General features: G+C 40.3%; 1 protein-coding gene across 1 annotated transcript in view; it reads right to left on the bottom strand.

The window, feature by feature from the left end:
- LOC307164734 (uncharacterized protein) overlaps positions 1–11,535 on the bottom strand; it is a gene marked incomplete at its 3' end in the record, with an annotated part of 182,775 nt that extends 171,240 nt beyond the window's left edge. Inside the window, exon 1 of the mRNA XM_079881794.1 lies at positions 11,314–11,535. Coding sequence (XP_079737920.1) covers positions 11,314–11,440 — 127 coding nt within the window. The 5' untranslated portion in view covers positions 11,441–11,535. The remainder of the gene's footprint in view (positions 1–11,313) is intronic.
- Between the last annotated feature and the right edge of the window lie 976 nt (positions 11,536–12,511).

The raw sequence follows: 12,511 nt of genomic DNA, 5'->3' as shown, positions 1-12,511 counted from the left end.
AAAGCTGTATTTTTCTATTCTAAATATAATAAAACTAAACACTTTTTTGAGATATTAAGGATGCACTACTACTCTATAGGTACTCAATATTAACATGAGATTAGGTGAAACTGTGCATGTTATGTACCCTTTAATGCTTGTTGTTGGGTGCGTGTGTGAGCCTATTACACACAATAAAGTACGTATCAGATGCACATAAAAACTAATTTTCGCGTATAAATTGCACGATAAACACGTTCAAAATCTGATTTCTTATCGCGCTAAAAACCCGTCACTCATGAATCATTATGTTTGTCTGCTGATCAAAGCACTGTGAGGGAAGGGAGTGAGGACTCAGTGTTTCTGAACTTTTTGTTTTACCTCATTTGTGTTTGTATTGTTTTACTTACAGTTATTTGAGTATATATTATTATATTATTTCCAATACACAGCTTGGTTTTTACTGATATTTTTAGGGGGTGAAACCCTGAGATCAGGTCCTGACCCCCGCTATTTCTGCCTACACTAATAACTGAGTTTAGACCTGAATTCAAACTTGATCTCACAGTAAAATCACAGCTCAATTATTTCTTTATGAGAATAACAGCTATTGTTTAATCCTCTCTGTCTAATTTAACTTGTCATATTACATGGTACCAGAAGAGAAACAACCAAAGTCATATTTAAAACTCACCATCCAGACGCCAGAAACACAGACAGAAGAAAACGATGCGAAACATCTTCAGCGCTTTCAGTCCACAAATATGAAAAGACAAACTCTTCAAAACTGCTTCAGTGATAAAATTACAGATGATCTGATGTGAAGCTGCTCTGTAGTGAAATGAAGTGAAACTCCACCAACATCTAAAATAACCACACCCTTAACCCTTAAACAGGCAAGAGTAGAAAATGATAAGCAACAAATAATTTCATGTCATTTTTTATATCATCTGGACTTAAGTAAATCATATCCAAAAGAATTTTTGAAAAATTATGTATTTTGGATTTTATGAGTTGTGACTCCCAGATCACATTGCCTGTTTAGGGTTTAAGAAAAGGACGAAATCTATAACTGCAACTGCCATTGCATGTTTAAAACAATTATATCCTATACTTCAACTCATATAATGTTGACATTATATATACATTATATATGTTGACATCATATATTATATATCATAAGAAAGCTTACAAACTCAAGATTCAGCCTGAGATAACCGTTTTGAAATCGGACCTTGCGTTACCATAAAAATGGTACTTTAAATTATTTTAGCGAGTTCCTTACCTAGTGGGTGGTGTCAGGTTTCTTATTACAAAGTTTATTTTAACTACTTTATAATAAAAAACTTTTCTTATCTTGACAAAACACATATCGTCGGAAAGGTCTGAGACTGTATTGAGACTAAAAATAAATTAATTTGTTACAAAAAACACCCAGTGGCTATTTTTGGTACAGCTCCTAAAGCATTCTTGAATTACAACCATTTAAATTTGGATAGTGCAATATTACATAATGTAACCGGATTAGGTGATTGACAGCAGCGTTAGCCTATCAGCAAGTAGTATCTTCCATTTAAAGCCTGATTGGCTGTTACCTGGGATGCGTCACGTCCGATTTCCCCGTTTTGTTTTGCTCGTGTTGACAGTGGTTGTAGGTAAGCGTGCTATGTTTTAATAGGTGATAATTTTGGGAATTGTTGGTTGGTATGCATAACTTGAAATCGTGTTTATTAATCAGTGCGATTTTGGTGCTGGTGCCCATTCGTACTGCTTAGTGGATTTGATGATTGTTCACGTCACAGACATGTTTATTGTTAAAGGAGAACTTGGTAACTTTTTTAACTTAATAAAACTGTCTAGAAATCATTTGGATGGTTAAACAACCTGTTCTGGTGATATTGGTGACTTTCCCCGCTCCCCCCAGCGTTCCCAGGCGGAAAACCAACCTTGCAACTTGGGGACTACCGTCCCGGCAAGATAGAAATTGGAAGTCTCGTGAGAAGCGAGAATGAGAACGAGAACGAGCGCGAAACATGAATTGCTTTACGGCAATTCGACATAAACACACACGCATGTATGATGTATTACCAGATTACCCACCTCGGTAGACATAGCTCCACACGATACAGTTGGCTTGCTCCGATCAAAACAAACGTACATGAGCAGCGGTAGAGAGGGGGAGGAGGCCGCCGCAAGTGAGTTTTTTACGACCGTGTTGTGAAATATACGCCCCCCCCCCACAGCTGTAGGGGGAGCTCGTGGGGTAAACATGCGACAACAAAAGGGAAAATAAGCGAAGAAGTGACTAGAGTTCGCTAGAGTTGCCGAGTTCTCCTTTAAGTGCTTGTTATATAGTGCTGGAATGGCTGTGGGGGTTTAACACTCTTTTCGGGTACTAAATAGGCATGATTCCCTATATCCCATTGTGTTATCGGTGGGCATGACTGACCAATCTGTGTCTAAGCGTGATATTTGACGTGATATCCTGGTGGTAAGAGTTTGAACGTAACTATGACTGGGAGTGTGGGGATAGAATTATGACTGGTAACAGCTCCGTTTGTGTTCGTTATAGAGCTGGTAAGTCCCGCCCATCCATAAAACCCCACTGGACCTCTAGGTTGAAAAATCGTCAATGCAAGTGAATGTGAGAATAATTATTTTCTGGTCCCGTTACCAAAATCCACATTGATTGCCGTTGGGAGCCTCAGCCCTGCTGGTATTTAATTTTTGTTTTACATACACATAACTGCTACAAACCAAGTTGGGTTGTATATGTGTTTTTTTTTTTTTTTTTTTTTTTTAAGTGGGGTTTCAGTGTCCAACATTAAGTCATTTTTGTATTAATAAACTTTTGTATTTTTGTATTTTACTCGCGTCTCTTGTCTAATTCTATGAGGGAACCGAACCTGTGTGCTTTGCTCAATGTTTGAGTATTTTCCCTGGGGTTAACTCTTAGGGTGGTGTAGTCGGACTTTCTTATTAGTAAACAACTTGGGCTTGTGTCTCAAAATTGCACCGCCCCACCACACATATATTCTCAAAAAGGGGGATAACAGGTTTGTAATATTTGTTGTTGTTTTTCAAATCATGTGACCAGCATACTCAAGACAGACAGGCTGTATCAGTTTAACCTGTAAATGTTATAATTTGTAAAAAAAAAAAAAAAAAAAAAAAAAAAAGGTCAAAAGTAGGGTTAATCCCCTTTTTTTATACCCAAAAGTGGCAATGTGACTCAGGTGTAACATATATTTCAAAACGTGCTAAATAACATCATGAACAACATTTTTATAAATTTTCTTTTTCAGCACCTTAAGACAGTGTTCATAATTAATGTTAGCAGAGTTAGTATTTTTTCAAAAGAAAAGTTTAATATATTTACTTATCTCAAAATCTAAATGTCCTGCACCACTGGCAGCAATGTTGGATTTAGGTCAGGCTGATTAATAATCACAATTTTTAAACAAATCATGTGACCAGCATACTCAAGACAGACCAGGCTGTGATAAAAGGATTTGATGAAAAGACATTTGGATCACGTTCAAGAAGTTATTCTTTATTGAGGACTTCGCGATGACGCGGCTGCAGTTCCAAAGTCTGACTAAGTGGACGTTCTCTTACAGTTTATATACATTTAGGGGCAGGAACCAAAACTTTGTGATGAGACAGGTTTAGGAACCTGTTCTAGACTGAGAGTGCTGCCCACCCTAATCCACTCAGCACATCTATTCAAATGCTGAGACCCGAGTACAGGACTGGCAGGACTCTCTTGCTAAAACACAAGCTCCAAGAGCCATTAAGAGTTTCAGTAAAACTGGACAGGACTGACCTATATCTAGCACATCTAGCACTTTATTAACTCATCATTTCATGCTCTGAACTTTGTCAGTTTGAGTTCGATTGCATCTCAGCTTCCTGTTAGGGTGGATTTCCTGCAGGGGTTCAGGATGCAAGACTGCAGAATGACTAAAGAAACGTTGTCAGCAAGATGGTAGAAAACTGTACATTTCTTGTCTATTCCACCCACTGCTACTTATACCAACGACGGAAATAAGCGCAGTTACAATAGCTTAATATGTGGGAGAGCGTTGCTATAGAGAGTGACGATATTGTATTGCAATATTCAAATGCAATTCCAAATCAAAACTAGTTAGCACATTATTTGTAATTGAAAAGGTTTAATGACAAAATATGGTTATGGTTACACTTAAAATAGTTACAAAATAGATGTATGAGATGATAACTTATACCATTAATTGTACCCAGCATATATATATGAGAGACAGAGAGAGAGAGAGAGAGAGAGAGAGAGAGAGAGAGAGAGAGAGAGAACAGGAGGTAAAGCGAGAGAGCCCCAAGAAAGGGACCCAGAGAATAAGAGAGCCAGAGCAAGTTTCAATCTTTTATCCTTTCCTGACCATGTGACTAAATAAATGTGAGACATTCAAACTGACCAATCAGATTATTACACTTCCCCCACCGTATTAAAGGTGTGACAATTCATCGACCCCCAAAACATCTTGGGATACAGGCCTTGATCACCATCAGCCCATCTGTGCCTTTAGGAACTCCAAATGGTCCTTGTGATAGAAAAACAGTCAAGCAAATATCTTTGTTCGTTTCAAATATCTTGGATTATTTTCAATTCTGTATGCACTTTGTTTCTTTCTTCCTTCCCAGTGTGCATGAGCATTCACAGCGGTAGCTCACACAAGTTTACATGCTGATTTAATAAGGGCTGTATTTCTTGTAACTGATTGTTTCATACGTTATACTGGTGTTATTTTGACTTTAAGTCCCTCTGTGATGGACACGTGTGTGTTTTATAATTTTTTTTCATTTATTTAAGTGGATTTCTTTGCATTGATTTTATCCTTTATGTAACCCAGTAGAGAAAATGGGTAATTTTCTCTCCTTTTTGCTGTATTTATATTTATGCATTTTTATTTTGAAAAAACTTTTGTTTTTTGCTGTATTTATATTTATGCATTTTTATTTTGAAAAAACTTTTGTTTTGAAAAGAGGAAGTGTGATTCCCTCGCTCAAACTTTATTTTCCTGTTTTTCACGGTCAAGTTGGGTGATAACGACCTTTTGATTTGTTGGAAATGATATTAGTCCCGCCTTCCAAGCTGCGGACCGGATCACTCACGAGTTTTCGGCCTTTTGCACGCGGGGAATGAGCGAGACAGGCTGTAGACGGTCCGAGCTAAAACTTTTGGGTCGTTTGTGAAGGACCACGAACTGGAGAGGCTGTGTTGTTGTTGGCTGTGTTGTTGTTGCCTTGCTGGTTCCTCACGATACCTCATCTTGGCTAGTGTTACATGGTTAAGAAAACCCTGGGTGGATTTCCTGGATTCTCTCCGGATGGAGATGGCGAGCCTGTGCCCAGAACTGGATTGAACTTCGAAGAACCACTTTTCCACCGTGCCGAGTGGTAACACCTTAAAACACCACTTTTAAGGAAAAAAAGAACTGAACTATAAAGACAATTGACTTGACTTATAACATACGAAAGACAAACTGAGCTCAATGGGACTGGGGATATTTTTTTGTGTTGCATATGCCGGCTATGCTTATTGTTAAATATTGTTTATTTTGAACTGTTTTTATTTCTATTTGTTTACTAAATAATACTTTTTCTTACGTACTCTTTGCCTCCAGCCATTTCATTGCACATTCACCGTAGTTCCTATGGTAATCCTGCTGAACCTAGCAACTGGTCTATCCTTTTAATTTCGCCTTACCTATTTAACGTGAGTCAAGGGTTACATTTATCTTTCACCGCGCGTCATGCCTTGCTGCCGCACGCTGCTCTAAGTGCTGCACGAGTACTCATAATCTGTTTGTTACTCCAGGTACGTTCCGGGTTACTAGACTGTAACCCTGTTCCCTGAAAGTGGAACGAGATGCTGCGCTGCTTAGCGTATTGGGAACATCTTTAAACATGACTGGCTGTGAATATTATGTGTAACACATCAATAGAATTGACCCGGAGGTAATAAAGCCTCGGTCGATGACGTAATCGGTGCGCAACCGCGACACGCGGCTATAAAATAGATGAGCCGCAGGTGCATCGTCAGATATTTAGTTTGAAGAGCAGTCGGACATCTTCAGCACGGCAATGCAGCACAGCATCTCGTTCCGCTTTTTCAGGGTTACAGTCAAGTAACCCGGAACGTTCCCTTTCAAAAGCTACAATCGATGCTGCGCTACTTCGCACATTGGGAACGAGAATACCCACGCTGCCGTGCTTGAAGGTGTCTGGACCCCTTACGGTTGTGTAGGTGTGTTCACAAGAACGCAAGAAGGCCTCAGACATTAGCTTGTGATGTCGACTCAAGGACGTGAGAGCCAGGAGTGGCATGAGCATCCAAACTATAAAATCTTATGAATGTGTGCGGAGAGGACCAGCCTGCCGCGTCACAAACATTTTGTAAGTGGGCACCCCTTGCCAAAGCAGTAGAGGAGGCGACCCCCTGGTGGAGTGAGCCCGTAGACCCGTTGGTGGTACTTGACTGCGCGCCTCATAGGCAAGAGCAATAGCATCCCTGACCCAATGTGACATGGTCTGCTTGGTGGCAGCTTCTCCCCTGTTACTGCCCCCATAACAGACGAACAGTTGCTCTGACTTACGCCACTGGCTAGTGCGGTGGACGTAGGTCTGAATAGCACGGATTGGACACAGTCTGTGAGATCTCTCCTGTTCCGGTGTTGTAAACGGCGGAGAGCAGATGGCCTCAAGAGTGACCGGATGTACAGTCGAGAAAGGAACGTTTGGCAGGCAGTCAGGATAAGGGTGCAAAATCGCTTTCACCATTCCTGGGGCAAAGTCTAAGCAGGATGACGAGATCGACAGAGCCTGCATATCCCCAATTATTTTTAAAGAAGTTATAGCCATTAGAAAAAACATCTTTAAGGTCAGAAGTTTGTCAGACGCTGACTCCAGAGGTTCAAAGGGGGTCTCAACCAGACCCTCAAGCACTATAGATAAGTCCCATGTAGGGATCTTGGTTCTTATAGGCGGCCTCAGTCGTCTGGCCCCACGAATGAAGCGAGCGAGCAGAGGATGCCTCCCGAGTGACACCCCATCCACCAAGGCGTGGCAAGCCGAAAGAGCGGCCACATAAACCCTGAGAGTGGAAGGGGATGAGCCTGTTGACAACTTTTCTTGCAGAAAGTCCAGAACTGAAGCAATCTGGCAGTTGACCGGATCTGCATTATGTGCTGTACACCACCTTTCAAAGACACCCCATTTACTGGCATAATTATTTCTAGTGGAGGAGGCCCTAGCATTCAGAATGGTCTCAATAACATTAGGCGAAACCCCAGTGTCCCTCAGTTGGTACCCATCAGGGGCCAAACATGAAGGGTCCACAGGTCGGGACTGGGATGGAATATCGTGCCCTCCGCCTGAGACAGATTGTCCCTCCTCTCCGGAATCGCCCATGGCGAGCCGTCGAGGAGAGATATTATCTCCGAGAACCATTCTCTGTTCGGCCAACACAGCGCTATCAGCAAGAGGCAAGACCCTTGTTGGCGAACTCTGGCTAGAACTCCTGGGATCAGAGAAACTGGAGGAAACACATACATGTATGCCATGTATGCGCCATCGCGTCCTGCGGGAACGGCGAACACAGATGTCGTCATAAACCATGTTTACGTTGTAATACCCATGTCATTATACACATTTGTGTCCCCATAAACCATATACAAGAACACACACACACACACACACACACACACACAATAACAGCAGGCCCTGACAGGAGGAGGACAGAGTAAAGGTACGCAGGACCTACAATTTCCACACTTTTATTAGCCCCGTGTGTGCGTAATATAAATGTGTAGGAGGGGTGTACAGTGTGTGGTCATTGAAAATGTGTTCTGATATATGTTGAAAATGAGCCAAGGCCAATGAGACTGAGTTTGAAAAAATAATTAATCGCATCATTTTTCTTTTGATAAAAAATGAAAACGGGTCCTACAGACCCAGACACAAGGGTTATAGTCCCCATGAAATCAAAATCGAGTTTTTTTGTCTTTTAGTATACATATGTTAGCCTTACTGTTATCTATTTGGAGCTAGTGTGCTCCAAAACAATGGCAAAAGTAACATTTAGAAGATATAAGTGTTCAAAACCTAGTCTCTCACTTCACCAATATGGATCAATGATTTTGATGACATCATTCTGCACTTCAGCTTCTCATCAGGTTTCATGTCCAATCAAATGCTCTGCGACGCCGTCCGGACCTGCAAATAAATGAGGATTCCAGTGCTAATATCCAGATATTTTTGATGTTGTGTTTCAGAAACCCGTCTGTGTTCATGGTGATTGGTCCTGAGGACACAGTCTTCAGGAGTTTAAGAATGATGTGTGAGTAAATTATGTTTAGAGGTAATAAGTATTGTCAAGTGTTGTTCTCATTAAAATTTATGAAGATGGTCGTTTCCATAAAAGTTAGTTTTCTAGGTTTCTTTTAAAGAAGAACCGTCCGGTTGGTTTTTAATTCCTCTTTCTCAGGCCTTGTCCACACTAATATATTTTTCTCTCCGTGTTGGTCTTCTGTCACACTGAGATGCCGTTTTTATTAATAAAAACGAAGCTTTTTGAAAACGCTCTCCTAAGTGGATAAATTTGAAAACGCTGTTTCCGCGTTGTAATGTCGACTGTGAAACTGGAGGTATTTTTGTGCGATTCACTTTCACACAGTTGATAAAATGTGTTACTTTGCACACTCTTCATATCACAGTCCTGCAAACAGGGCCGGCGATTGCTATAGGCGAACTAGGCGATCACCTAGGGCGACAAAAATGTTGGGGACGCAGGCGCCCTCTAGTGTCGCCCTTGGCCTACTTCCCATTAATCATAGAATTAGAATGACAAGCGAAATAAAACATGTTTATTAAACGTGATCATCCTAAGGTGCCCCCTCAGTCATACGTTTAATTACTTGTCAGTTTGATTATTAGATTGAATTGATGATTATTGTCGATCATTTCCTAACGGGGGGAGGGGGGCGTTGCATTACGTTACGTTAGGCAAGTGCTGGCGCGTTGATAGAAAATGAAGCGGTCTAAACTCTCTGGTGCACAGGGAAGAAAAAGAAATCAAGATAAAAAGAAAGCCCATTATAGAGGTAAGTCTTCTCATCTCAGCCATTAAGGTGTCAAACTAAATAAATTTACTTAGTATTGTGCACAGGCATGTACTGGCCATCGGGACTACCGGGAGATTTCCGGTGGACCGACGTGCTTTTTGGGCTGATACATCTCATACTTTTTTTATTTTATTTTATTTTTTTGTCTTAACGGCCAATAAAACTCGTACATCGGCGAAACTCAATCTCGCCTAGGGCAACCAAAGGGCTAGAGCCGGCCCTGCCTGCAAACATGACAGAAAATTCACTCGCATTTGCTGTCCTGCACTAGCCTGGAAATCCAGATCTAAATCTGAAAGATTAATGGTCTGGCGACGACTAATGAAACTTGGCCAGCTCGAGGGGCGGCACCAAGCATGCATTTGAAAATCTCACTGCACGCAATTGGCTAACACTATGACCAATCACAGCAAGCCCCATACGCTTAGCTACCAGCGGAGCTAACTGGTAGATTAAACTCTTGCCGTATCCGGTCGGCAAAACAGCAAAAACGTCCTTCTTGCAAAGGAAGGATTCGAGCGCCGTCTTCTGTTCCTGTTTTAGAGAAAAAGCCAAGTCTAACTCGTTCATTGTAGTGGCCAAAGCCGTTTCAAACAACTGGTGTTCATCCATAGCCATCTTGTAATGTTTGCTAATGACCTCAACGTCACAGCGCTGTCGTCATCTCGCCTCTGGCCCGCCTATATCAGATAACCCGCTGTGATTGGTGCAGCTCGGATACAAGGGCATATTTAATGAGCATCATTACTCGACGCCAGAGTAACTCGCTGAGCAAATGGTGAATGAGAGCGACCTGGACGATCAGTGAATGCTGAGATCTTGTGCTTAACGAACGAGTCCGTGCACAAGAGCAATGTGGGCTTTAACGTTATCTTAACCTGGTCATTCCAATCCAAGACAGCAACATAGTGTCGGCCCACATCTGGGAAGCGTTCAATCCGCATGTACCGGATGTGGGCCGGATCTGGCCCGACACTATGTTGCTGTCTGGAGTGGCAAAACAATTCATAACAACATGAGCCACCTGGAATGAAGAAAGTGAGCAACATGACTGATATTAAAAATGGAAAGCAAGCACTGCTTTCTTTAGTTAAAAAAAAAAGAAAAAAAAAAAGGTTAGTAGCTCTGGGTGCCGTTAAATAACAGCTTAATGAAAACTTGATCATGAACAAGGTGTAACAATTACAGTGCAGCACCACTAGAGATCCAGATTACTTACATAAAGTATTCCTGCAGGGGGCGCCCGATATAATAAATGTAAGAAAACATGGAGAGACTCTTGAACTTCAGAGTGAGAAAACTTTAAAGACAAGCAAACACACATGGACAGCAGAAGTAAAGTGAAATCTGCGGCTTGGTTTGAGAATAGATGTAGAACAGATGTTTCCACTAATACAATTATTTAAGTCAAGATTTTATGACAATTTTAAGTTAAATGTTTTAATTAGCTTACTCAAATATTTGAAGTTGAGATCAATTAAAATGTATGACTACAAAATAAAAATCTGACTGTTCTGTTTACTTAAACTTTAAATTTCTTAGCTTAAAAAGCGAGGCAACTGATTTAAGTTTTGCCAGCTTATTCAGGTTTACGGTGTAAAGTTTATACATAAAAATGTAAAGCCTTTTGAAAAATATATTGCTGAAAGAGAGAGCGCAAGCTAAACAATCATCAGTATTTATTATGACAAAAACATTAGAAGAACAAAAAACACACTTGAAGAACCTTTAAAGTTCAACGTTCTGCTTTAGATTTCAATACTTTCTGAAAAAGATGAACATATAAAGCCACAAATAAGTAAATCTCACAAGCGATCTATAAAATGGGTGGAAATAAGCCTCCTGAAAATAAACACACAGTAAATGCCAGCATTTAAAGCCATTACAAATAAAGGAAGATTAATAAATGACAAAAAATAGTAATGTGAGAAATGACACCATTAGGTTTCTGATGTGTGAATATGTGCTTGATCTCGTTCAGCTCTTCTGGATCTGATGTCATAAACCAGAACAATGACAGTAGCCACGCCCACCAGAGCAGAGAGGACCAATCGGATCACAGCTTCAGTAGGACCATAACAGTGGACAGAGTCTGAGCAATAAAAGCATCAAACTGAGATCAGATCAGTTCATAAACGCTAATATCAGCGCTGACATCAACTAATATCAGCCGTACCTGAACATGTGTGACAGAGTTGAGTGATGTTGAGATGTTGAGTCTGGTTGCTGATGGGATTGTTCAGCACACAGATGTAGGAGTTTTTATCCTGATATTCCACTTCCAGAGGGAGAGAGAGACTCATGCTGAGATCAGACACACTGATGCTGGACAATAAACTGTTTCCTTTGTACCAGGAGAGAGTCACATGACCCACATTCACAGCTGAACACACCAATGTGCATGTTCAGTTGTGATGTTTATGATGGTCAGAGATCCAGTTTGATTGTTCAGCTTCAGTCTGTCTCTGAATCTCCCATCAAGAACATCATCATATACAGCGATGCTGTCGGCCGTTACATTGACTACAGCTATTAAAGTCTCTTCATACTTCCACTGAATCACATCATAATCCTTTATTTCAGTGAGATCAGAGTTTAGAGTGAATGATTCTCCCTCCTTCACTGACACTGACGTCCCTGCTGTAAAACCAAAAACACACACAGGGTTTGTCAGATTAATACTGTGAAATCACTTAGTAATGTTTTACTAATAGTTTAAAATGTTTGAAATAAACAATATCATAAACCAACAAAAATAAACAAATGTTGTCATTAAATAAAGGTGAAACAAATGTGTTTAACCTCACCAATGAAACCAATATTGATCTTTCTCTTTCTCACACCGTTGATCTGTAGAGAATAATATCCAGTCTCTTCAGTGATGTTTATGATGGTCAGAGATGCAGATCGTATGTTCAGCTTCAGTCTGTCTCTGAATCTCCCATCAAGAACATCATCATATACAGCGATTCTGTCGGCCCGTTTATTGATTTCAGCTATTAAAGTGTCTTCATCATATCCAAACCTCCACTGAATCACATCATCATCCTTTATTTCAGTAAGATCAGAGTTTAGAGTGAATGAATCTCCCTTCATCAAAGCCTTAAATTCAACTCCATCACCAAACACACCATCTTCATCTTCATCATAAAACACACCTGAAGAACAGAGTTTTTCACAGATTAAAGCTTTAAAATCACTTGATGTTGGTTTGATGAAGCTTCACTAAAATACTTTTAATCATTTAAATGTGATGTTAATAATATTGTGCAGCAACACAAAGACAAAAGTTGACAAGTGAAATAGAGTAGAAATAGATTTATATATGGAACAAAAACTAAATAAAAACACACTTTTACTTTAATGTTGTAACA

Source organism: Squalius cephalus, assembly GCF_949319135.1.
Source record: "Squalius cephalus genome assembly, chromosome: 9".
Classification (NCBI taxonomy): Eukaryota; Metazoa; Chordata; class Actinopteri; order Cypriniformes; family Leuciscidae; genus Squalius; species Squalius cephalus.
This window is presented reverse-complemented; position numbering and strand designations above follow the sequence as displayed.